This window comes from Carassius carassius, chromosome 29, assembly GCF_963082965.1.
Source record: "Carassius carassius chromosome 29, fCarCar2.1, whole genome shotgun sequence".
Lineage (NCBI taxonomy): Eukaryota > Metazoa > Chordata > Actinopteri > Cypriniformes > Cyprinidae > Carassius > Carassius carassius.
In genome coordinates this window covers 5,710,271-5,735,291 of record NC_081783.1, presented here as the reverse complement: position 1 = coordinate 5,735,291, position 25,021 = coordinate 5,710,271, and the positions used below count along the sequence as shown (strand labels likewise).

General features: G+C 36.7%; 1 protein-coding gene across 3 annotated transcripts in view; it reads right to left on the bottom strand.

The window, feature by feature from the left end:
* The window catches only part of tenm2a (teneurin transmembrane protein 2a), a 397,797-nt gene that overhangs the window by 199,535 nt on the left and 173,241 nt on the right, over positions 1–25,021 (bottom strand). For 2 of the 3 annotated variants that reach the window (XM_059515536.1, XM_059515537.1), the window contains 2 exons: positions 17,822–17,863; positions 16,224–16,499 (listed from right to left, as the gene is read on the bottom strand). In XM_059515536.1, the coding sequence (XP_059371519.1) occupies positions 16,224–16,499; positions 17,822–17,863 (318 nt within the window). The remainder of the gene's footprint in view (positions 1–16,223; positions 16,500–17,821; positions 17,864–25,021) is intronic. The other variant, XM_059515538.1, reaches the window with a different exon arrangement.

The following is a 25,021-nucleotide window of genomic DNA, read 5'->3' as shown; positions in this document are numbered from 1 at the left end:
TATATATACATATATATGTGCATGTGTGTGTGTGAGTGTGTACAAATTATTTATGAAGTAAAAAAAAAACTGAAGTTCTTGTTGTTTACTGATAAATTCTCTATGATAGAAATAAATGAAAGAAAGTTAACAACATTTATGTTTAAGTTTTGAATTTAAATAAAAGTTGTAGCCTAGTTCACAAGATAAATACTTTATTTCTTAACAGTTAGACAACATCGTCTTAGCTTTAAAGGCATGACATGTTCTGTTTGTCATTTTAATAACAGAGTAAAAAACAAAAACATACATAAACCATTGTGTGCAGCATGAGAATAGAAAGAGTGCATAGGAAATACAGGAACTTTGACTAATTCTACATTCTTTTGTCACTGCATTAGCAGCAGAATTGTTTTGAAATTAAACTTTAAAATGTTTTGTCTTTCATAAAAGGTTGTCCCTCCCAATTATCGATACCTCCATGTTTGTTCAGCTAACAGTCCTTGTAATGTTCAAATAATCAATAATCACTTTTCCTTTTTTGTGTGACTTTGGTTAGAGATGGGCACAAAATGGTCAGACGGTCGTTCCAGACATAATTTAGAGAGGAATTGCACATTTATAAAGGGTGAGGTTTGTAATAACAGCTAGCCTAGCCCAGAGAGATGCTCTGGCGGCTCTCTGGAGAGGAGGCCAGCCTGGAAATCGATGCCATCAGGAGGTAAAGTAATGGAGAAAAGAGAAGGAGGATGCCACACCCAGCAGTCCTTCCCCAGTCATCCGATTCTTTATGAAGTGACTGAGGGAAGAAATGGCAGCCAGGATCAATAATCCCCTTCACTGAATGATGGCAGCTCAAGCCAACACATTAAAAAGTGCTCTGCGTGTTTAATATCTTCAGCCCTACAGGCACAAATCCAGCGTTGTCTCTTCTGTGTCTTTATTGAGTCAGAAACACAGTTGTATTCATTGCTGTCTGCTGTTATTGCTCTGTTATAGGGAGCGCTCAGTGGAGTGCAGCTCACTGACTCTGACGAGAGGAGAATTTGGCTCTCATCCAATCCGGCTTCTTCTGCAACCCTGTGGAAATACGGGACCCTTCGATATCTCAAAAATGCAATGCTAAGAAACCCAGCATGCAGGCGGAGAACTCCGCAACCTGATTAGTTAGAGCAACGCTGAAGTTTCATCAAAACATACAGGGATTTTTCCCATTCAACAGTGAGCCATGCTGTCACGCGGGGGGCAGGAATAAATACTTTAAACAAAAGTGAAAAGTCCTTGGCGTTTAAATGAGTATAAACTGCACAGCTAAGAGTAAACCACCATGGGGCGGTCAGAGCCGCTCTGTCGCACAATTCATCATGGAGCACTAATTCTCTAACAACATTACCAAGTCCTTTGCACTATACATTGTCACCAGCAAACTCAATCAACTTATTTAGACCCAAACACGAATCGCATTGGCTCCAGCCCCTGGAGGCCTGCCTTTGCTGCTGTATGCCGCTCTGTTACACTCACTGACTCTGGATTGACACCATTGGCTAAAACTGTGGGAAGACAGGGAAATACAGTGAATATTTTGTTGGTGTTCCAAAGTAAACATGAAAAGAGTAAGGGGACACACTCTACGTGATGACTGTGACGACTGTGACTTTGCATTCAGGAAAAATGTTACCAGAAATCAGCATCAATCCTGGTCATATTGTGCTTCATTATTCATCAGCACATGCTATTCTGAAATATAAATAAATATTAATTAATGGTATCAAAGTATCTGTTCCAAAATCTGACATTCTGTGTGCTTCATAACAACAAATGTTCAAAACCACAGGCACATTAACAAAATTTTGGTTCCTTTAAACATATCTTGAATTAGCCTAAATCTAAGGTAGCAAATTGCATAAATAATGCTGTACGATTAATGGGGTTAAAATGGCCATTAGTGGGTTTTAATTAAATACTGAAATTTGAACAAAATAAACTTTAAATATCTTGATGTCTTAATGAGTGAATCATTCAGTCATTCATTCAACCGATTTGTTGACATGGCTGATTCATTTGAAGTTGTGGCCTAATGGTTAGAGATTTGGACTCGTAATCCAAAAGGTTGCCAGTTTGAGACTCGGGCCGGCAGGGATTGTGGGTGCGGGCAATGAATGTACAGTGCTCTCTCCACCATCTAGGCCATCAACTGCTCCCCGGGCGCCGCATCATAAATGGCTGCCCACTACTCCTGGTGTTTGTTCATGGTGTGTGTGTGTTCACTGCTGTGTGTGTGCATTTCAGATGCAGGGCACAAATTCTGAGTATGGGTCACCATATTTGGCTGTATGTCATGTCACTTTCACTTTTTTATTCAGAAAGAAGCAAGTGACTGTATGAATGGCTCACTGAATCATTAGCTCAGTTGACTTGTTCAAATATATGGATTCTTTCAGTAACAAATCATTATAATAAATGTAATTGAAAGGATATTATGGAGAAAAACTGCATTTTTGCTATTGCTGAACTATACCATACGATATCAATTTAAGGCAAAAACACATGGGGTATACTTTGCCATCAACTATTTTAAATTGAAAGGCTATATGACTTAATTCACACACACACCCACACACGTATAAATATGGACAGACAAGCAACCACTGCATCAATACAAATATAATTATAACCACAGTATTTTGTAAATGTTTCATCTTGTCTTTTACTAGTTCAATGCATTGGTTTTGAGGGCAGTTATCTGGCATTATAGTGCTCAAAGCAAATTATAAGAAAGAAAAATACAATGAACGACCGCAGGAAAAAAAAATGAATTGACTGGGGGGAAAAGCTATAATAAATGTGTTCTCAAAAATAATAATAATAATACAATTGTTTTCAAGTCTGAGAAAAGATCATCAGGTGTCTGAGAAACCCTGGGCAATGCTAAATCACCATCTTTTGTCGAAAATCAAAGCTGAGAATTAGCACTGATGACTTCCATTACAACAGCGAATTAGAGCACATTGTAGACATCAAATGTTCCACAAAGTAATCAGCCCAGCAGCTGAACACTGCACTCCCACAATCAAACTTCTGTTTCTACAGTGGGTGATCATGTCTGACAAATTAACACAGACTTTGTGTATTTCAAAAAAATAGAAAAAGGGAAAGAAAGAGAAAGTGTGTTTTTTTTTTATTCCAGCATTATTTGTAACAATTAAAGTCTTTACGTGGCATTCACAATCATTCCTGGCTGCACTGACGTAGGTGCGGCGTGGCAACATACTGCTCAGTTAGTGATGGAAATTGCCAGTTTTTGGGATGGCAAGAGTAAATTGGTCCTGATGCAGATAAAAGTGCCTTAAAATCACTATTGTTTTGCTCCCTTCAACCCAATAACTCAGCAGGAGCGGTGAAAGCATATGTGTGTTTGTGTATGTGTGCGTTTTCTATTTTTAAGATAAATAGAGAGAGACCTAAAGATGAGAACCAGCGTTTAAAGTCTATAAAGACGAGAAATGTTGATTCGGCACAGATTTTAATATAAAGCACAGGGAGGTGGAAGTCTTTTCAAATTGCAAGATCCCTAGATATGATGCCCCTATGTGCTTCCAAGCATCTATTAGCCTGTGTTTGTGTGTGTGTGTCTGTGTGTGTGTGTGTGTGTGTGTGTGTGTGTTTGTGTGTGTGTGTGTGTGTGTGTGTCAGTGTGAGTGTATGTGTGTATGTGTCACTGGCTCGACTAACAAAGCACCCCGAGTTGACATTAGAACCAGCTTTGTCGACAGTAAATAACAATCAGTACAGCATACACACAAAGACTGTAGGGTGACAGACAGATGTTCGTCTCAGAAAGGTCAGGTAGATAAATATAACTCCCATGTTCCCCCGCTTTATGATATATTGTGATGGTCGGCCAGTGGGCAGCAGAAAAATCTACACAGCACTGAGATGAGAGAGGACGGTTAAGTTTAGATTTACTGGGGCTCGATTGATCGGCGCACATAAAGGGCCCCTGCTTCGGCCTGGGTCCATTTCATTAACTAAAGCTGCAATGTAATGAACCCAGCAATGGCAATCTTGACTCGAAACAGGAAGACAGCAGGAAGAGGACTGAAGGAGACCTCTCAAGGGAGAGCTGTAAAAGGCAGGGATATTTAATATTTGAATCAATGTTCACACCGACTCTTACATCATCTAATGCATGTTTTAATCATTCTTCGCTGAGATCAGTGTAATTCAAATGTGAGGCGTGGACTCTGCCAGAGAAATTTACAAGTGTGCTCATTTCACCTACGAATGGTGACAATATATAGAGTTTTATGAGCACGGCTGCTAGTTGACCATAATGTTTGGGAAAATGAAAAGCACAGCAGCTTGTCGCAATATTGTTCAGCTGGTTGTTGATGAGGTTTGTAAAAAAAATTTTTTTTTAAGTCACATTTCAAACTACATTTTTGTGTTAAAAGTGCACCTAACCATTCTTCTCTTAATAAAACATTTAAATAAATAAATAAAAAGATAGATTCAGCTCAGCTTCAAGTTCCTGGGAACCACCATCTCGGAGGACATGTACTGGACCACAAACACCTCCAGCCTGGTCAAGAAGGCTCAGCAGCACCTCTTCTTCCTTGGGACACTTCAGGAGCCTCCGGACAAGGACCAGCAGATTCAGGAACTGCTTTTTTCCTACAGCTGTCTCCTTACTCAATTCTGCCCACTGAACCCAACCCCCCTCCAATCCATACACACACACACCACTACACACTCCTCACCCCTCCTCATCACTACATCTAGTTTTCAAAAAAAAAAAAAAACACTGTTGAACTTGTTACTTGCACTACTCTGTTCATTTATAAAGAAAACTGAATAATCCATTTGCACACTGGACTATTTTTATATGCACTTTTTAATGTCCATTGCACTAGTGTAAATGATGTTCATGTTCAAAGTTTCTGCTTTTAGTCTACATACACTTATTACACTTATTGCACATATGGTTAGATGCTGACAGCATTTTGTTGCCTAGTACTTAACATGTGCAGTGACAAGTTATATTATATTATATTATATTATATTATATTATATTATATTATATTATATTATATTATATTATTAGTGGTATTATATTAGTGGTAATTAAAAATAAAACTACAACTGTATTCCAAACTAATACTATTGTGGTAACACGCCATCAGCATCATACCTTTTTGTCTGGCACAAATGTGTGAGTTTGTTTACCTTCCATCAAATTACTCTATGACATTTCCCTTCTTTACAACTTTTGTGGAGGAGGTCGATACAACCCTTGTGGAGATTCACAAAAAGCTTTTACTCAACCTCAGTTCTGAACCGTTCTGACAGAAAAGAGAGAGGCTTCTTCACAAATGATTTTATCCACTTCACTGTCAACCACCAGCCATATGAAAATCTGAATGTTGTTTATTGACTTCTTGTTTCTATTCAGTTTTAGATAAGAGGTTAAACATTTGTAAATGGCAAAGGACAATACGAGGAAAAAGCAGAAGTGAATTGAAGTTCATGAGTAGTTGGCACTTAACTTGGAGTGGCCCTTCCATTAGTCAACATTTATAACAAATACTTTCGAAAGCTGATACGTTTCATCGAGGGTCATTAGTTGTGCAATAAAACTCTCAATTTGAATTCACCTCAAAGAAAGCTGAAACCTTATTTCAAGAAATATATTCTGGCAGACTTCCACAGCTTCCACATCCTTTTTCAGCACTGCATGCAAAATAGCTAAATATTCATTAAACACATCCTGCAAACACACAAACCCCTTCATGCATCTGTACAGTGTTCCTTTAGCACACATGCAGTCAACTCATTTCAGCGAGTATAAAAAAATTCCAGTCTCCTCTCTAAGATATGAATATCCCAGCATGCAACTTTGATTTCTCTCTTCTTCTACTGATGCTCTTTTCTTCCTTATTAACGAGACCTCTCCTGATGCTCCCATTACAGAATTGATTGCAGTTATTTGCAGAGAGCCTCATTCATACCATAATCTTCGGCACAAATCTCACTCGCACTACACGTCTGCAAAAAGGGCCACGATCGGTTCGGTTCAATCTTGTTGGTTTAATGTGAGTCCGCCCCCACGTCGTTGTGAAATTTGCATTAACCAAAGCATGATTCATGGTTATTCATTCAAAGTAAGTGGAGCTGATAAAAAAAGGAAAACAATTGCTGTTATTGTAATAATGAAACGTAATGGTCAGTCCCACAATCCTCTTTGTTATGTGCTGCACATCTATGGTCGTGGGCCTCCTACACAGGCAGACACACACAGCATGGCAACATTTAAGCTTCAAACTTAATTATCTTAAATTTCTTGTAATAGAAAACGAAGAAATCATCAAGAAAAAGAAAACACAATTTTTCCAAGTCCACAACAAAGCTTCTTAAACGCTTAGTGACGCAGCTCAGCGTGGGAGAATACAAATAATCCAGCAAACAAAAGCTGCCCGCTCTTCTCGCAGCATGGGGCGCCGAGGTGGCTTTGTTTACCGAACGTGATGCGAAACGCTGATCGGCGAACCGCTGCCAAATGCAACTCGCATGGGACTGCAACCGAATGATGGGATAATTTCTTATCTGGCTGGAGTACAAATACTTATGCAAACAAACATGCTGCAGAGTTCAGCAATGACAGACAACCTCGTCTGGACAACAGGCCACCACTTCGCACCTCCATGAACGGCTGTATTCACTTGAAATACTTAAGTTAAATACTTCAGAGACAGCAGCAGGAAATGACGGCACCCATAGAGCGTAATGGAGCCCCAGACACGTAAAAATCACTGACTCTTTGCTCTGGGAACCGTAGCATGTGGGCATTAATCAGTCACTCAAATTGAAGAGGCTTCCAGTCATCCAGCCTGCTTAATAAGACAATCACCTGGCCTCATTATCAAGCTCCCCGTGCACCTCACCCGGCATCAAAAAATAGTGAGGAGAATATTCTAGGAGGATCACATGGAAGAGACGCCATCAATATAAGCAGCAAGATTCGAATAAGGGTTTGTTTTATCCATCCCAGGGGGAATTGAACTCTTTAATTTACTATTGACTGTTTTAAAGGGGATGAGTTGAAACTATCTGATAGTGTACGCAGCATGAATGGAGTTACAGTGTGAAGGAAGCTTTTGTTATGATGGTGGATAATGTGCTATCTAGTGTTGTCAAAAGACCCGGTACTTTGGTACCAAGTCGGTACAAAAAAAATGAAAATGTCACGGTAACAGTTTTCTGTAAGTACCGGTGGTACCGAGGTCCCGTTCAAACCCGGTTCTTGACGCATACAGCGCTATGATTTCCGCGAAGCAGAAAACGCGGACGGAATCTCAAAATCCAGTCATGAAAATGAAACTTACATTTTAATATGGACAGTCACGGAATTTGTCAAAGTTACCATAAATTAATCAAATCAAATCTCCATATGGACCAGTATCTGTAAATGTTAAGCCGCAAAAGTTGGTTGAAATCTGAATCATGTATGTTCTGCACGTCTCTGTGTGAATGAATGAATGGCAGAGATGTGTGGGTTTGTTTACTACATAGACTGAAGCGCGTGACGCTTGCAGTAATTTCAGCATCTGCCATCTAAATGAGGACATTAATACATAAACAACATCACCAGAACTGTTCTGCGTCACTTCATAAGCATTTTACCATTGCATTTGAGTAAAACTAGTGTCAATTTAAAGGTTTTAAACCCCTCAAAACAGCCTCTACATTGCGAGTAAATCACTCGCATATGTGAATAAATTTTACTCTGGGTGACTAAATTATGTCTATTGTTAGCCATTGGCTAATCAATTCTGTTCGAGGTGTGTGTTCGAGGCTATTATAAGTGGTGCAGATATATTTTCACTCGCTGAACACTGACTGAGCGCTTCAGAGTTCTCTCTCCATCAAGCGATCTGTACTTTTCAATTCATCTCAATGGACGCACAGTACACCTGTATTTGCCTCTTTTACTGTCTATGGTATTTGCCAAACTGTAAACTCTGTGTGGAGGCGCACGACTCGCCGTTGCTTTGCTGACAGCGCTGTTTCTCACACATGCAAAGAGAGAGAGCAAGAGTCTTACCACGCTGAATCGACATGCTACATGTAAACTATATTCTTTGTTGTCTTATCTTGTCAAAATAATGGAGTTCATTTAGAATTATTCATATTTTTCGAACAAGCAGAAGATATGCCGGTTTCTCCGGTAGTGGGCGGAGCTAATGCGCAAATGGCAATTTCATTGGCTGGCGCTCATCTAGTACCGTCCCTGTTTTGATTTCAGCAAATCAGTTCGACCGAACGCAGACAACGTGATTAATATTCATGAACCAGCAGCTCATCAATCCATAGTGCATTGTATAAGACAAAATTACATTTGGGAGAAACTTGTTTACTGTTTTTCATAATTATATTATATTACTATTTTTAATTATATTACTATATTTACACAATTGTAAATAAGTATAAAGAATCGCATTGGTTTTATTTTTAGTGATAAAAAGTTTTTTTTTTAATTAGCATATTTTTGTGTTTTGCTTTGGTACCGAAATTGGTACCGAGAACCGTGGATTTTCACTGGTATCGGTACCGAATACTGAAATTTTGGTACCGTGACAACACTAGTGCTATCCTAAATTACTTCTAACAAACAAATGCTTGGTGAAGACGCTTCATAGAAAACTCGTAAGACATCTTCGGAACACAAATTAAGATATTTGCGATAAAGTCAAAGAGCTTTCTGATCCTGCATAGACAGCAACACAACTACAATGTTCAAGGCCCAGAAAGGTAGTAAAGACATTGTTAAAATAGTCCATGTGACATCAGTGGTTTAACACTATATTTATGAATATGTTTTCTAAGCAAAGAAAACAAAAATAATGACTTCATTCAGAGATTTCTTCGCTTTCATTTCAGTCTTCAACGCACAGTACACAGTACACAGTACACGACGCATGCATGTGCATTCATCTGCATGTAAATTAAGGTTGAACCACTGATGTCTCATGGACTATTTTAACAATATTCTTACTAATTTTACACATACAAAAAAAAAAAAATGTTTAGCCTGAATGCACTGTAATTTGCTTTGGATTAAAGTGTTTGATAAATACATAAGCATTAATGTAATTGTAGCCTAAAGGTAAATGTAATTTTCTGAACCTTGAAAATGGTAGTTGCATTGCTGTCTATACAGGGTCAGAAAGCTATCGGATTTTGTCTAAAATATCTTAATTTGTGTTTCTGAAGATGAATAACATGTGGATGATTAATTAATGACATAATTTAAATTTTTGAGTGAACTATTTTCTTTATTGCTTCTTTAAAATTGAGCTACTGTAAAAATTACCATAAAAGCATTTGTGTTTGTTGAAATGGACCATTTCTAAAAGGCTAGTGGAGATCATCATTAGACCTTCACTATCTGGAGACATTCAGGATTTGACATTAATTATGATACTTCACAAAAGACTTGGGCTGGCTGCATTAGTTTCTACGGCAATGAGGTACAGTATAGGTCTACGTGAAAAATCAGCAACAACAGTAACATAGAAGGGTTGGCAATACAGATGTTGTCTAACAAAATGTGAATGTGTAACTGTGCACTGGACTACCAGCAGTAGCAGAAATGAGGGAGGCTGGAATGCACAGCATTATTCTCTACGCTGGTCTCAGAATTCAAAGAGGTGTGCAGAGAAGGTGGACTAGCAGTATATTGTTATTTTCTGCACAACCTGCACTTCACAACAACAACTTTGTTTCTGCAGTGACTTTCAGCATGCTTCCTTCAGCAATGTCTGACATGTTTAGTTTTTTTTTGTGGCGCAAAATCTATTCAAAGCAGTCAGACTGAAACAGATTTCCAGAAATGTGATTTGAATATGATTTCAAACCCCATATGAATGTAGCTTAAAATGGATTTGAAAAAATCCATATAGTGTTTAAGTCGTTTTTGAAACAATCGATCCATATCGCACTGTCTCAAATGACAATGTAAAATTTCCACACTGCAAAAGAAAAAATCAAAACAAAACATATGGTCAACTTTGATTTAATGTTGATTTTGTATACCGTATTTTCCGGACTATAGGTCACACTTTTTTTCATAGTTTGGCTGGTCCTGCGACTTACAGTCAGGTGCGACTTATTTATCAAAATTAATTTGACATGAACAGAGAGAAATGAACCAAGAGAAATGAACCAAGAGAAAACATTACTGTCTACAGCCGCGAGAGGGCGCTCTATGCTGCTCAGTGCTCCTGTAGTCTACACTGAAGACATAGAGCGCCCTCTCGTGGCTGTAGACGGTAATGTTTTCTCTTGGTTCTTGGTTCTAAATAAATGCTACTCATAGTCCAGTGCGACTTATATATGTTTTTTTCCTCATCAGGACATATTTTTGGACTGATACGACTTATACTCAGGTGCGACTTATAGTCCGAAAAATACGGTAAATAATATCATTAAAGACAATCTAATGAGACATGTTACAACCACAGCTCATACTGGATTTTTGTTATATGCAATAATAAATAGCTGTTTTTAAATTTGATTACATTTCAGATACTGTTATTTATATGCACCAGTGCCTTTTTTCTAAGAAAAAAGGAATTTTATTCAGCAATGAAGATTTTTTTTATTTATTTTTTTTACAATAGTTTTGATTTGTAATTTTGGTGAGCATAAGACACTAATATGGTAATTTATATTGCACATCCAGTGGTCTTATTTTATATTTTTTACTTCTATATGGCACAATTCTCAGACTTAATGAATAGTGAGTAAAAGGCTGCATTATTTGTTTCATGGTGTGTATTTTACAACCTCCTACTGTACATGTCTTGCAAAATCACATACTGAATTTTAAATTCAAATTCAAAAAGAGGTTTTGCATATGTCTTCAAAATAAACCTTATGCATCACATTGGAATAACTGAAATTAATTTGAACAGACTTTAAAAACACTAAACAAATAATTAAAGCTCAGTGTAGCTCAGTCTTCACTAAAAACTGCTTGTCTGAAGAACCTTGAAGAGCGAATGCTATTTTTATCTCAACAACAAATTCTGACTCTGTGCCCAATCAGATATTGACTAGTATTCTCATGTCTAGACCTAACATTTCAAAAGCACAAATGGATGTTTTTAGTCAAAGCGGGTGGTAGACTTTGAAAGCCGCTTTTACGTCTGGGAGAGTATTTGGAAAGAGGCAGACGGAGGGTGATAATGGATAGAAATTTTCTTCTGACCCCATTCACTTTCCCTAGGTGAGTGACACCTGTCTTTCAAAGTGATTGGTGCTGCTGACACATCCTTGTAACAAGGCTAAAGAGGAAGATGAGAGAGAAAAGTATATTGAAGTGCATCAGCATGCACAAAAAAATGTGAAAGAAAAAAGATAAGGGGCAAAGATAGGGGTGAGGCATCAAAGTGTGTTAGAAGTGGAAAGACAGAAATGACAGATTTACTTGCTTCTATTTTGAACATACGCTTTCTTCCTTGTGAGAACACATCCACTGAAAGCAATATCCCGCTTCTAATTCAGTTCAGCTGCAAGAAAGCTTGATTTTTTCAAGCACCGACTCACAGAAATATCAATCACACCCTATCTAGTTTCTCATGTAAGTTTTTCATACGTATATGTGCATCATATATAGCCACAAGCAACAATCCAAGAACATGTGTGGAGAACATAATACTGTAAGTCTAATGGATGCATAAGGCCACTTCTGTGCAAAATAATATTTATAGAATCGCTGTACTTATATGTAGACCTTCACGATGACTGCTCAATAAAAATTTTAAATACCACCATCTGAATTTTGATAAGCTCTTAGTAGCCTGATTTTAGGCATATGTTAGCCCCTGCCATGAATAAGATGCATGAAACATTTGTTCAATGAAACCACTAAGATGGGCTGAATTCATAATAGCATTATACTATGTATTTACAGCATATGGCTAATAAGTAAGAGTGGTATGCTAGAATGCCAAATGCATACCAAATTACAAGAATAGCAAGCCAAATTTATATTTTCTACCTTTTATATGACAGAAAAATATATACATGGCAGAAGCTGCAGTAGAATGCTAGTATTCCATTCTCATATTCAATTACAGTATTTAAATATTTATAGTGTAGTGTCTCTGATAGTAGTATGCCATTCAAAATAGCATGCTGAATTCCCATTTTATATATCACAAATATGCAAGCATGTTTTTAGAAATGTCATACTGAGTTCTTTTCTTTATACAACAAAAATAGTATTAGTATTATTTGGAATAGTATACTGATTTTATATCTTCACATCTTTATATGGCAGAAGCAGGAGTATGCTATTTAAAAGAGTATACTGAATTCTTACAGTGTCATTATATGGCAGAAACAATAAAAGCAGTGTGCTTTTTGGAAAAGAATACTGAATTCATGTCTTCATAAAAGTATCAATGACAGCATGTTATTCAGAATATCATAATGAATTCAGTAAAAGTAGTATGCTAGTATGCCAAGCACCAACTGAGTTGAATTATTTATACTGTAGAAAGAGTAAGGGTAGTATGCTAGCATATGGCCAAAAAAGTTGCATGGTATCTGAAATAACAGACAACCCGAATTCCGGAAAAGTTGGGACGTTTTTTAAATTTTAATAAAATGAAAACTAAAAGACTTTCAAATCACATGAGCCAATATTTTATTCACAATAGAACATAGATAACATAGCAAATGTTTAAACTGAGAAAGTTTACAATTTTATGCACAAAATGAGCTCATTTCAATTTTGATTTCTGCTACAGGTCTCAAAATAGTTGGGACGGGGCATGTTTACCATGGTGTAGCATCTCCTTTTCTTTTCAAAATAGTTTGAAGACGTCTGGGCATTGAAGCTATGAGTTGCTGGAGTTTTGCTGTTGGAATTTGGTCCCATTCTTGCCTTATATAGATTTCCAGCTGCTGAAGAGTTTGTGGTCGTCTTTGACGTATTTTTCGTTTAATGATGCGCCAAATGTTCTCTATAGGTGAAAGATCTGGACTGCAGGCAGGCCAGGTTAGCACCCGGACTCTTCTACGACGAAGCCATGCTGATGTTATAGCTGCAGTATGTGGTTTTGCATTGTCCTGCTGAAATAAACAAGGCCTTCCCTGAAATAGACGTTGTTTGGAGGGAAGCATATGTTGCTCTAAAACCTTTATATACCTTCCAGCATTCACAGAGCCTTCCAAAACATGCAAGCTGCCCATACCGTATGCACTTATGCACCCCCATACCATCAGAGATGCTGGCTTTTGAACTGAACGCTGATAACATGCTGGAAGGTCTCCCTCCTCTTTAGCCCGGAGGACACGGCGTCCGTGATTTCCAACAAGAATGTCAAATTTGGACTCGTCTGACCATAAAACACTATTCCACTTTGAAATAGTCCATTTTAAATGAGCCTTGGCCCACAGGACACGACGGCGCTTCTGGACCATGTTCACATATGGCTTCCTTTTTGCATGATAGAGCTTTAGTTGGCATCTGCTGATGGCACGGTGGATTGTGTTTACCGACAGTGGTTTCTGAAAGTATTCCTGGGCCCATTTAGTAATGTCATTGATACAATCATGCCGATGAGTGATGCAGTGTCGTCTGAGAGCCCGAAGACCACGGGCATCCAATAAAGGTCTCCGGCCTTGTCCCTTACGCACAGAGATTTCTCCAGTTTCTCTGAATCTTTTGATGATGTTATGCACTGTAGATGATGAGATTTGCAAAGCCTTTGCAATTTGACGTTGAGGAACATTGTTTTTAAAGTTTTCCACAATTTTTTTACGCAGTCTTTCAAAGATTGGAGAGCCTCTGCCCATCTTTACTTCTGAGAGACTCTGCTTCTCTAAGACAAAGCTTTTATAGCTAATCATGTTACAGACCTGATATCAATTAACTTAATTAATCACTAGATGTTCTCCCAGCTGAATCTTTTCAAAACTGCTTGCTTTTTTAGCCATTTGTTGCCCCCGTGCCAACTTTTTTGAGACCTGTAGCAGGCATTAAATTTTAAATGAGCTAATTAAGTGGATAAAAGTGTAAAATTTCTCAGTTTAAACATTTGCTACGTTATCTATGTTCTATTGTGAATAAAATATTGGCTCATGTGATTTGAAATTCCTTTAGTTTTCATTTTATTAAAATTTAAAAAACGTCTCAACTTTTCCAGAATTCGGGTTGTACTTAATAAATATTTTCTATATAGCAAAATTATTTTATTTAAGTATGCTATTCCCAATAGGCATCACATTATTAAGATTTAAAAAAAAAATCTTGAATTTTACATTTACTCTGTGACTCCTGCACAGATTATCAGGCACAGCCTGGGCGACGTTTAATTGGGATTTCAGTGGGAATGAGCCACGGTGCTGCACTGAGAGACGGTGTCCAGCTCGTGTCCACTGCTGTCAGAGCAGACAGGCATGCGATCTGGTGACTGGCACATGCTGTGTCCACGCGCTTCCCGTGCCGTAAAAACTGAAGACGGCACTAGGAAACAGCGGTCTGGAGATTAGCGTGGCAATTATCTGTAAAGCAATTATCAGCCGGTGAGATGAAGACGACTGCTTTCCAAGGTGTTTCTTTATGTGTTTAAATAGCTGTAGAGTACTTTGATAAATTGTCAGAGCAAGTTTGTGCTAGAATTCACGGCTGACGGATCTGTTTGAGGTCTGATACGGTGAGAACTCAATTAATTAGGAGAAGTTTTTGCCTTTTCATTAACCTACTCTGACACTTTCTACTATGGATGTAACGATTAACTGCAAACCGGTTGAAAATCTATTCAAATATGTGACGATTCAAATAGTTTGAGATGCTAAACAAATCATGATTCAATTACGTGTAGGAGTATATGAATGTATGTCTGAGGAGAAATTACTGTCTTTAGAAAAGTTTAGATGGTATTTTTTATTTTCATCTTGCCTCTGTATAATGCATATTAAAGTTCATAAGTGCAGCGCTGCTTTGTTTCAGCGAAAACGTCACCTGCTGGCAGAGAGTGAATCTGCGTCTCGTTCAGCTCGTCTGCTGTTTCTGTTTCATGCAGATATTTTTATGTATCATTTTACAAAACTGAAGTCAAACAATTCTGTTTTTGCTTCAAATTTCAAAATTATACAATCTAATTTAGATTAAAACTTGCTCATGTTGCATGTATGCCGCATCTTAGTTTGGATGATGATTAAAATGCAGTGGTTGCCTCTACATGTAATTTTAAATGGAAAGAGCACAGACGAAGACTTATTTTGTTTATATGAAGAGATTTATTTTATCCGTGCTACTTATTCATTTGATTTGGGACTTTTTTGAAATTTTAGGTTTTAAATTTAGTTTTGTTATTTACATTTACATTATATTAAAATTGTGTCATTTAGCAGACACTTTTATCCAAAGTGACTTACAAATGAGGACAATGGAAGCAATCAAAACCAACAAAAGAGAAATAATTTGCAAGTGCTACATTAGTATATTATCATAGTGTTATATTTAAATTTAGTAATGTGCAGCATTTTTGCCATGCAATTTTAAAAGAACACACTTAATTAATAAACTGTGAATCAAATCATGAATTAAATCGTGAGTTGAGTGAATCATTACATCCCTACTTTCTACAAACTCTGCTAAGATTTTAGATGCCACCAAATTGACAAGGAGTGTGGAATCGAGGAACATGATGCCAAATTCCTGCCAGGAAAGGTACTGAAAGGCATTCAGTTGTCAACAATAACATCCATGCAGGCAGATGTGTGGAGAAATGTGTGGGGGGAGAAAAGCCACAATGTTTTCGCTTGATGAACATGAGTCCTTTGACATTTCTAAAACTTCTTTCGGTGAATGATCTTTTTATATTAACTGAGTGTGACATGTCATGCTGTATCCAATCTATTTATAAACATCTTCAGTGGCAGATTAGCTTTAAAGCACTTCAGTTGACTAACAAAAGCAGATGTGGTTTGGGAAATGATTACACATGAACAGTGACACCCAGGTAAAGAGCAACGCAAAATGAATTTCATTCAGCTCTAAACGAGTCAAACAAATAAAATGTGAATGTTTTATCACATGTTGCACATTTTTGGCATCTGTTCTCACACACCTTACACTCTAAACACCTTAAAGATTTCTGTCGCACCCTCGCTTTTGTAAACACGACACTTGTTCTTTGCTCTGCTAATTCTCACATGCTATCTCTCACCTGATTCGTCGTCAGACTTGTTCTCATTCTCGGAGTCAGTGAGGGTGAGAGCTGAGTTCTCCCGGCTGGAGAGGCCAGAGCTGCGGCGGGACTTGATGTCGTGGCCAGCCCACAGCTGGATGGCTCGCTCCGGTGAGATCGGGCCCTCTGGGTCAGAGTCCGCGTCGGAGCTGGCGCTCAGAGAGTAGCCGCGCTGCAAGAGGCCGATGTCCGGGCAGTATGCGTTCTGATGCGGGGCTGCTTCACAAATGCCCAGCTCGGCTAGAGTAAAGTTCCCTAAAGTGGTCAAAACAAAGCACAACCTGTCAGCTGTCGATGCATATGGAGGGAATGGCCTGAGGGGGCTGTGATTCATCCTGTGAAGAAAGTCATTTACACACATACTACACACTGCAGCTATACTAATCAAGAAAGTTAACCAACTAAACTAATGAACAATATTTTGGTAATGACTAAATAAATAAGTAATAAAAAAAGAAAACAACTCTTTGCAGTTACTTTACTCCTTATTTTTCACTTGATTGCATTATTCATTTTACTTAACTGAGAAATACTTGAAAGTCTCACACCTGGTTTTTGGTTAATTTGTTCAAATTTGTAATAGTTTAACATTTTTTTTAAAAGGAGTATTATATAATATATATTAGTTTTTGCTGTGGTATCACAAATCGTGAGATGTCAGTGGTACTGGTATGAATGTTCACCAGTGGTCTGCTGATTTTTTTATTCTATTTGTAAAGCAGCTTTGGAACAATACAGTGTGTACTGTGAAAACCAATATACAAATAAATAGAATAGAACTGAATTGAACATTCCAACTATATTAAGTCAGAGACTCACAAAGCTAAGGGGGGCAGTAGGAGCCTGAGGTTTAACAGCTCGAATCAGTGGACGTCAGCTCAGACGTCAGGTTATGTGTGGTGCAGGGCTAAGGGGCCTATTTTATCCTGCAGCTCTTTACCTGCTGCGAAATTTCCCTCACAGCATCACACCTCCTACTTTGATGAGTGTGACCGTGCTCATGCACACACAAAACCTCAACTACCACATTCAAAAAAAATACACACATATATATATGTATATATAGCACGTCATCCAAATGAAATTAAAGCATATCAAACTGAATCAATAAACACAACGGGGTCCCAATTAAGGACAGGCTGTGGGAAAACAATTAAAGGATAAGGCATGCACAACCAATTTCTTCTCTTCAGTAATTAAAAGAGTCAATGCATGCCCTCCAATCAGCTGTAAATGAAAAAGCAATTTCATTCATTAACACTCTTTAAGACAGGAATCTTCAAAGCAGCGGGGATCGATATTGTAAAAATCAAGCGACCTTCATAGTTGCTTTATTCCTATGTGGTGGGTGGACACAAAACACAAAACACTTCTGATTGTAGTAGCTCGAAGATAATTATTCTTTTCAAAACAACTTAAGTTGTATGCTGTGAGAACTGGACACATTTACCACAACTAATATATAGTAACTACACAGCTATAAAATAACTCTGGACTTTTCTATTATACTAGTAATGCTAAAAAACACAACTAGCACTGCTATCAGTCTAGTCAGACCGTACCGTACCGTACCGTACCTGACATGAAGTAGCTCAGGAATGGAGAGAGATCCATGTACTCTGCGAGGGCAACAACAACACAAAACACCATCTTAAATACCCAACAAACTCGCATTTAACATGACACATTTATCACATACTGCACTGCTAACATTTCTTCCAGCATCTCACAAATAGGTTTTCCCACTGTAGAGAGTTTATTATTGCTTTTCATAAAAGCATAAAAAAGAATAAAACAGGTTTGTCTGTTTTTGACTGTGAAGAAACAGAGCATCTTGTTCCCTTCTTCTGTTTACAAATTTCTAGTACAGCCAGATGGAAAAATACCATAGTAAACCAAAAGAATGGGCATCTTTTTCTCAAACTGGGAATCATTCCCAGAGTGGGGACGGATCCCAAAACCACACTCAAAGCCTGTCGAAATCACAACTCCCAAATGATTCACAGAGAGAGGCTGCAAAACCAACCCCACCATCTTCAAGACCATGTAATGTCATCAAAATGTCTCATAACTTCAATATGTTTTTTTTTAAGTTCTCCAAAATACAACATACTTGTGTGTGAGTGTATGTGTGCCTTTCATTCTGGTTTCTTGAACACTTCAGATGTTCAGTTTTTAGATTGGCTGGTGGATGCAGTTCTTTTTACAGCATGAGAACTTTTATTCTCCTGTGGGTTATTTACTCAATTACAGACACTTCATTACCTCTGTTTTGTGTGTGTGTGTGTGTGTGTGTGTGTAGAAACCATTCTGTATTTTTTTCAGGATTCTTTGATTAATAGTAAGTGCAATATATATATATATATATATATATATATATATATATATATATATATATATATATATATATATATATATATATATTTTTTTTTTTTTTTTTTCTGTTTCAGTATTTTTCAATCAATAATTGAAACTTAAATTGACTAATTTATTCTATTATTTGTTATTAATACTTAACTGACCTTTAAAAGAGGGGTCTGAAAGTCTGAGAAATCTTAATACAAATATACACATATTCGTAAAAAAAATGTATAATGTAATAAATGATTAGTTAACAGACTATCATATCCGTAAGCTCTTATTCCAGCTTTATCTGTGCATATGAGGACCAACATATTCACCCTCTTACATTAACAGTATGCACATTTTAAGCTTTGGTGACCCTGCCAAGCAAATCAATATAAATATGAACGCAAATAAAAAAAGTCAAACTTGTAGAGAAGGTAGGAGGCAGATCATCTGAGAGAGAGAGAAAAAGTGATACATTATCACAGTGATTAACAGTGTGTGTGCACTTCACATATGTACAGCTGAGTAAGAAGCCATCTGTGCAGATCTGAATTCACAGTTGTGGATGGTGTTATTTAAAGACCTGTCAACTGATCTAAAGTAATAGCTCTATCTCTCTATCTATACTGTATATCTATGTATTCATGCATCCATAACTTTCACATTACATTTTAGGTGCCAAATTAGTCTAACATGTCTTAAGAAAAAGTTCAGAACTAGTTTCAATAATACCGAAGACCACGGGAGGGTCTTAAAAATGGGCTTTTAGATACTCTAATTTGACATCCAGTGCTTGCATCAAGGCTGGAGGTGTGTTTCTCCAATGTTTTTTTTGCATTAAAGCCTTTAAAAGGTGCCCGAACACACACTGAGGTAATTTACGGGCCTTACCCACCACCGAGGACTGACTCAAATGCCATTTTAGGCCCCAAGAGTGGAAATTGTCCGCTGGTCATTATGCTTCATCAGACCTATGAAAGAAGCATTCGACTTTCCTGAGAGAGGGGGCTGATTGGCCATTTGAGTAATGTAAAAAGACCTCTGTTTCAGCATGGAGAAGGATGTGATTTCTGCGTCTAGATCTGCATGCCTCTCTGTGGTCTCTCTATAACACCCCACACCCCACTACTGATGATGGTGGGTAATGGACCTGCTCCAGAGAGCGTCTTTGTGAGCATGTTTGTTCATGTTCTGTGGGCTGATGGTTATTATTGTTACTGAAGGCATGCGCTGAGGAAATGGGACTCTGTGGGAACCAGCGAGAATAAGTGAACGCTGGCTGAAACTTATTTAAATCTGCCACTTGACAAATTGAGACTTTACCTCTTTTAAAAGAAACTTTGAGAAAAGTTACGTGTGGGGTACAGCATTTTTAAATTGTCACACCTACATAAAATATGTAGGAGAAATTACGCACAGTGAATCCAAAAAGCATTTGGACACTTTAGGCATATTTTAAAATGAATAATTGTCACTGTGTTAGAATATCAAACCGAGTGACATTTATTGAGTGAAATTATATTTATTTAAAGAGCCAATTTCACAAGAACATCTTGGTTGGATGACACCAAACTTGTTGGTTGACTAAACAGCAAAAAGTTCTGACAATCTGACATTTTAAAGTGTCGACTAAATGTTGAAATACTTTTTAGTGCTACTGTATATGCTGTAAATTATAACAATGTAACAAATAATAACAATTCAATGTGAAGCCCCCTTTTCCACCATGGAATATATAAATTGTGACTTTTTCTCTTAAGATTTCCTCCCAACTCTGAGTTGACATTTCACAATTGGTGTCTCTGAATTTTAATCTTTTTTTTTTTTTGCCATGAAATAAATAAATAAATAAATAAATAAATAAATAAATAGTGGTAAAAAAAAAAAAACTTTAATTTTTCACAATTTCAACTTTTTTTTTTCACAGAACTTTCAGTTGGACGTTGATGACTTACTTTTCTCTTAAACATCACAGAGTTCTGGATTTACATTTCAAAAATCTTAGTTTATATATATTCAAACATATATCCAACATATTCCGCAAAAGATATATATATATATATATCAATATCAAAATATAATCAATTGAATCTATGTTATTATTAAATTAATGTTTCTGCACCAATTTCTTTTCAGTGTACAGGGTTAATACAGAGAATGTGAGGACAAATAAACTCTGATATAAAGAAAAGGAGGTATGTAGAGGGAAAGGAAATAAATCAAAGTCAGCCTGCTGAGTTCTAGGTACGGTATGCTATGAAGTGGATCGTGGGATTTTGGAGCCATTAATGAAATGACACAGCTGGCTCTGATCCCCTCTAGATATCTACACCCTGGTCCATTTCTTTTTCAGCTCAAACACATACATAACCATGACACCTTCAATCAGTCAGCACCTGTTTAGATTTGCCTCTTTTTCAATAGTCACTGTATTGTGTGAACTCCTTAATGCAGTGCTCTATAATTATATTGCTATGGAGACGCAGTCAGGATCTTCATCATTTGCTCGTGACTGCTACACCTACATTTGATAGAGATACGGATTTTCCATAATTGACTGACGGTATACTGCTCTCCATGGGAAATTAGCTCCTGCCACAGATACAAGTTACAGGTAACATAACCCTTCATTTCATAGACATTTTTTGATGCAAGCATATTTATGCAAGCAGTTTAGGTAAAGGAAAAAAAAAAAAAAAAAAAAAATTATATATATATATATATATATATATATATATATATATATATATATATATATATATATATATATATATATATATATATATAACTATTAAGGTTGTGGTCAGTAAGATTTTTTAAGTTTTTATTTTTTATTTTATTTTATTTTTACTTTTTATAGAAGTGTCTTTTGCTTACCAAAGCTTATTTTATTTAATTTAAAAACGGTATTGTAAAATATTTATACAATTTAAAATAACAGTTATCTATTATAAATGAAATGTATTCCTGCTTGCAAAGCTTAATTTGCAGCATCATTTCCCCGGTGTTTAGTATTATATTATCCTTTAGGAATTTGGTGATCAAGATACATTTATCATTATTGTTATTACGATTATTATTATTATTATTATCAATGTTGAAAACAGTTATGCTGCTTATTATCATTATTATTTATTTTTATTTTATTGGTAAATAAATAATTTGATGAATACAATGTTCGAAAGAACATCATTAATTAAAAAAAAAGAAATCTTTTGTAAATTTACACATTTCTTTACTATCACTTTTAATCATATAACTAAATATAAAATTATAATAATAATTATTTCTTCCAAAAACAAAATCTTATTGACCCTTCTTTACTTTTTTTGTACTTTTAAATTTATATTAAATGTTTTTTTTTCTTGTTTTCCGACAGCACTAAATTTAAAACACACAAGCACTTTCTCAACTAGTGATGAAAAAAAATAATGATAAAAGTAACTAGATGCATATTCCGCATAAAATTTAAAGATGTGACATGACTAGTAACTTTTAGTAAATTGTGCAATATTTTAACACATTCCGTTTAAAATAACGTCTCCAGCACTGGAGATACTGAGCGGAGACAGGCGCTTTATCTTGGCTGAACGTGTGAGGACCACATCTAGCACACAGTCTGATTCAGAGCCTCCTACCTGTCCCTGTGACATCAGATCCTGCGTGGGGCGTGCTGGCGCTGTAGGTGGTACATGCTATCATCGGTGGTCTCAGAAGGGCAGGGTGTTAATTGAGAGGGTTTATGCTCAGCAGTGGGCGTCCGGTGAGTTTTCACAGCATACTTTGTTCCCAAGATGCATAGCACATCATTAGGGCCCCCATTAATGTCGGAACATAGAGTTAACAGCCAAACAAGAACAGGGCCCTCAGTGTCAAACGCCCTGCCCCATGTGAGCCACCTGCACCGCACGGCCACTCAACACCTTTTAATTGGGCCGCAGAAATAGATCTGACCCCACTGGGAGCCATTTTGTTTCTCATAAAGCACCTGACATAAGCCCTTGGTATTAACACCATCACATATGCTGCAAAAGCATGACATGTTTGAAGACCTGAAGGAAGCAGATCTTTGGGGAGGGCTAAGAGAGTGAGTATTGTTTTTGAGTTGGGGTCCCATTGGTGACATCTGGTTAACAGTTTGTAAATTTGTGGTGACAACTTTATCGAAACATCTGTCTGCATTTGGCACTCCATTATACCCGTATAATAGCTTGAGTTGTATTTACTAATCAATCGAGAGCACCAAAAAACGTATCTCTTAACTTCTGAGACCTTCAGTATTTCCCATTACACCACAAGCTTGCTGCCCATTACACAAAGTGTCATTTTAATCTCTGAAAGAAAAAAAAACCTGAGAAAAGTCTGAATGTTTTACGGAAAGTCTCCATGCGCTGAGCGGGATGCTTTATAAAACTGGATTTGACAAAGTATTAAATACCTGCCTTCAGCAGCGTAGTGCCATATTTGAACCCAAGGGCAACCCCCCCCCCCCCACCAAATTGCAGCCACTTAGCCATGCTATACTGTACCAAACATTTAATAATTAAAAGAATCCTTCCTACTGAGGGATAAAACAACAGCCTCAGAGATTCATGCAATGCCATCTGCAATTAGACAGAGCTTAGCAGGCTGGTGTCAGAAGAGGTGTCACAGCTGTCCAAACTGTGAGTTTAATCAGCATGTCATGAGTGCTATTAAGCACCATCTGACCCACTGATGGCCTTCAAGGATCGGACTGCCCACTGAGTCTTGTCTTTTTGGATATGGTGCCCTGGTACCACGGTAAACTCCTTCATAAGACTTCTCAACCACCCACTGTGGCTGCCATGGACAAAAGGGTGTTCGGAAGTAGGACTTGGAGGGCCGAGACCCACGGGGAAATAACTAGTAACCTATATTATTCAATCTGTAAGTTGTTTGCAGTTGCCAAGCAATGTATTAGCTTTAACATAGAGCTCACAAGTTTTTTATTTCAAGTCAGCAACTTTGAGCATAAATCAAGTCACTGTTTTTAACCTTATCTTTATAAAAGGTAAAATGGCCCCATGCCATGCCTGTAAGCTATTCTAATTTTAAACTAGCTGTTTGTGAAGGGTATGTCATTTTTTTTTTTTACACGCACAGACACAATCAAAAATTAAAATAGTACTATAAATAGTATTTGCTACCAAAAAAGTATTTGGGACTAAATAGCAGAGTGTACATATATGCATATAAAATATATATATATATATATATATATATATATATATTTTTTTTTTTTTTTCATTAAATGAATCAGCCCTCTTGGGAATCAAGATAACATAATAAAACAATGTTGGCTGTGATCATAATGTGCATTTGCCTTGAGAGATTCCAGAACAGATTAAAGGCTTTCAGCAAGAATATGCCATATTAAATTCTTAAAAGATTAAGCGACATGTTAATGCAATTATTGTAAGCCTGCTGGCATATACGTACAAGTTAAGATCAGCAATGAGTGGAGACTGTCCAACTACCAAATATGCATTGTTATAATTCTTAAATGCTAATTCTGAGCACTGGGACAGAACACACTACGAAACTGGAGAAAAAGAAAAACTTATAATCAACTAGAATAAATTAAATACATACATAAATGCTGGATTACTCTGTTCAGAAGTTTTTCACCTATGTTTGGGTGTAATCTCCCGCTGTTTGAGCTTTTCAAAAAATGCATGTTTTTCCATGCCTATCACTCAATATTCTTCACACAGTCAGATACAAAAATAATGTGTCAAAAATGTATCATACACTTCAGTGAGTTAATGAATTGAGACTACAGGATGATTTCAAAGGATTTTCAGCTTGATCTATTGCACTGGTACCACAGTCAGACAGAATATCCTTAGGTATTAAGCTAAATTTTGTACTTGACAAGTTTTTGTTTTTCTAATGCTGCAAATGCGTGACAGAATTGAAAGAAGTTTTGACAGAAAATAAGTGCTTAAATACTTACTGTAAATAAAGACTAAATTAATATCATATATATCATTTACATATAAACTATTCTAATAATAACAATAATTGTTTGTAATAATATTTAATCAATTATAAAATAAATAATGTATAAAAATAAATAAAAATAGAAGAAAAAAAAAGATTTATAAATAATGGTCAAATTAAGTTGGTCTGAGGACAAATGGTTTTAAGTGTAGTGAGTAAAATGTTTTTATAAGATAAAGAGAAATCAAACGAAATGGTACATTCTTTTTAAAGCGTGCATATGAAAATGTTGCCATCTGATAAACTAATGTAAGGTAATACGGTTAAGGTTTGGTACCATTTCTAAAGGATCGATGTTTGAACATACTTCTGATGTTTTTGGGGTTAATTAAATACCCGAGGCATAAAAATCTTTGCCTTGCATTTAACTTTTTTGATTGTTTGCCCTGACAAGCAGTTACAGA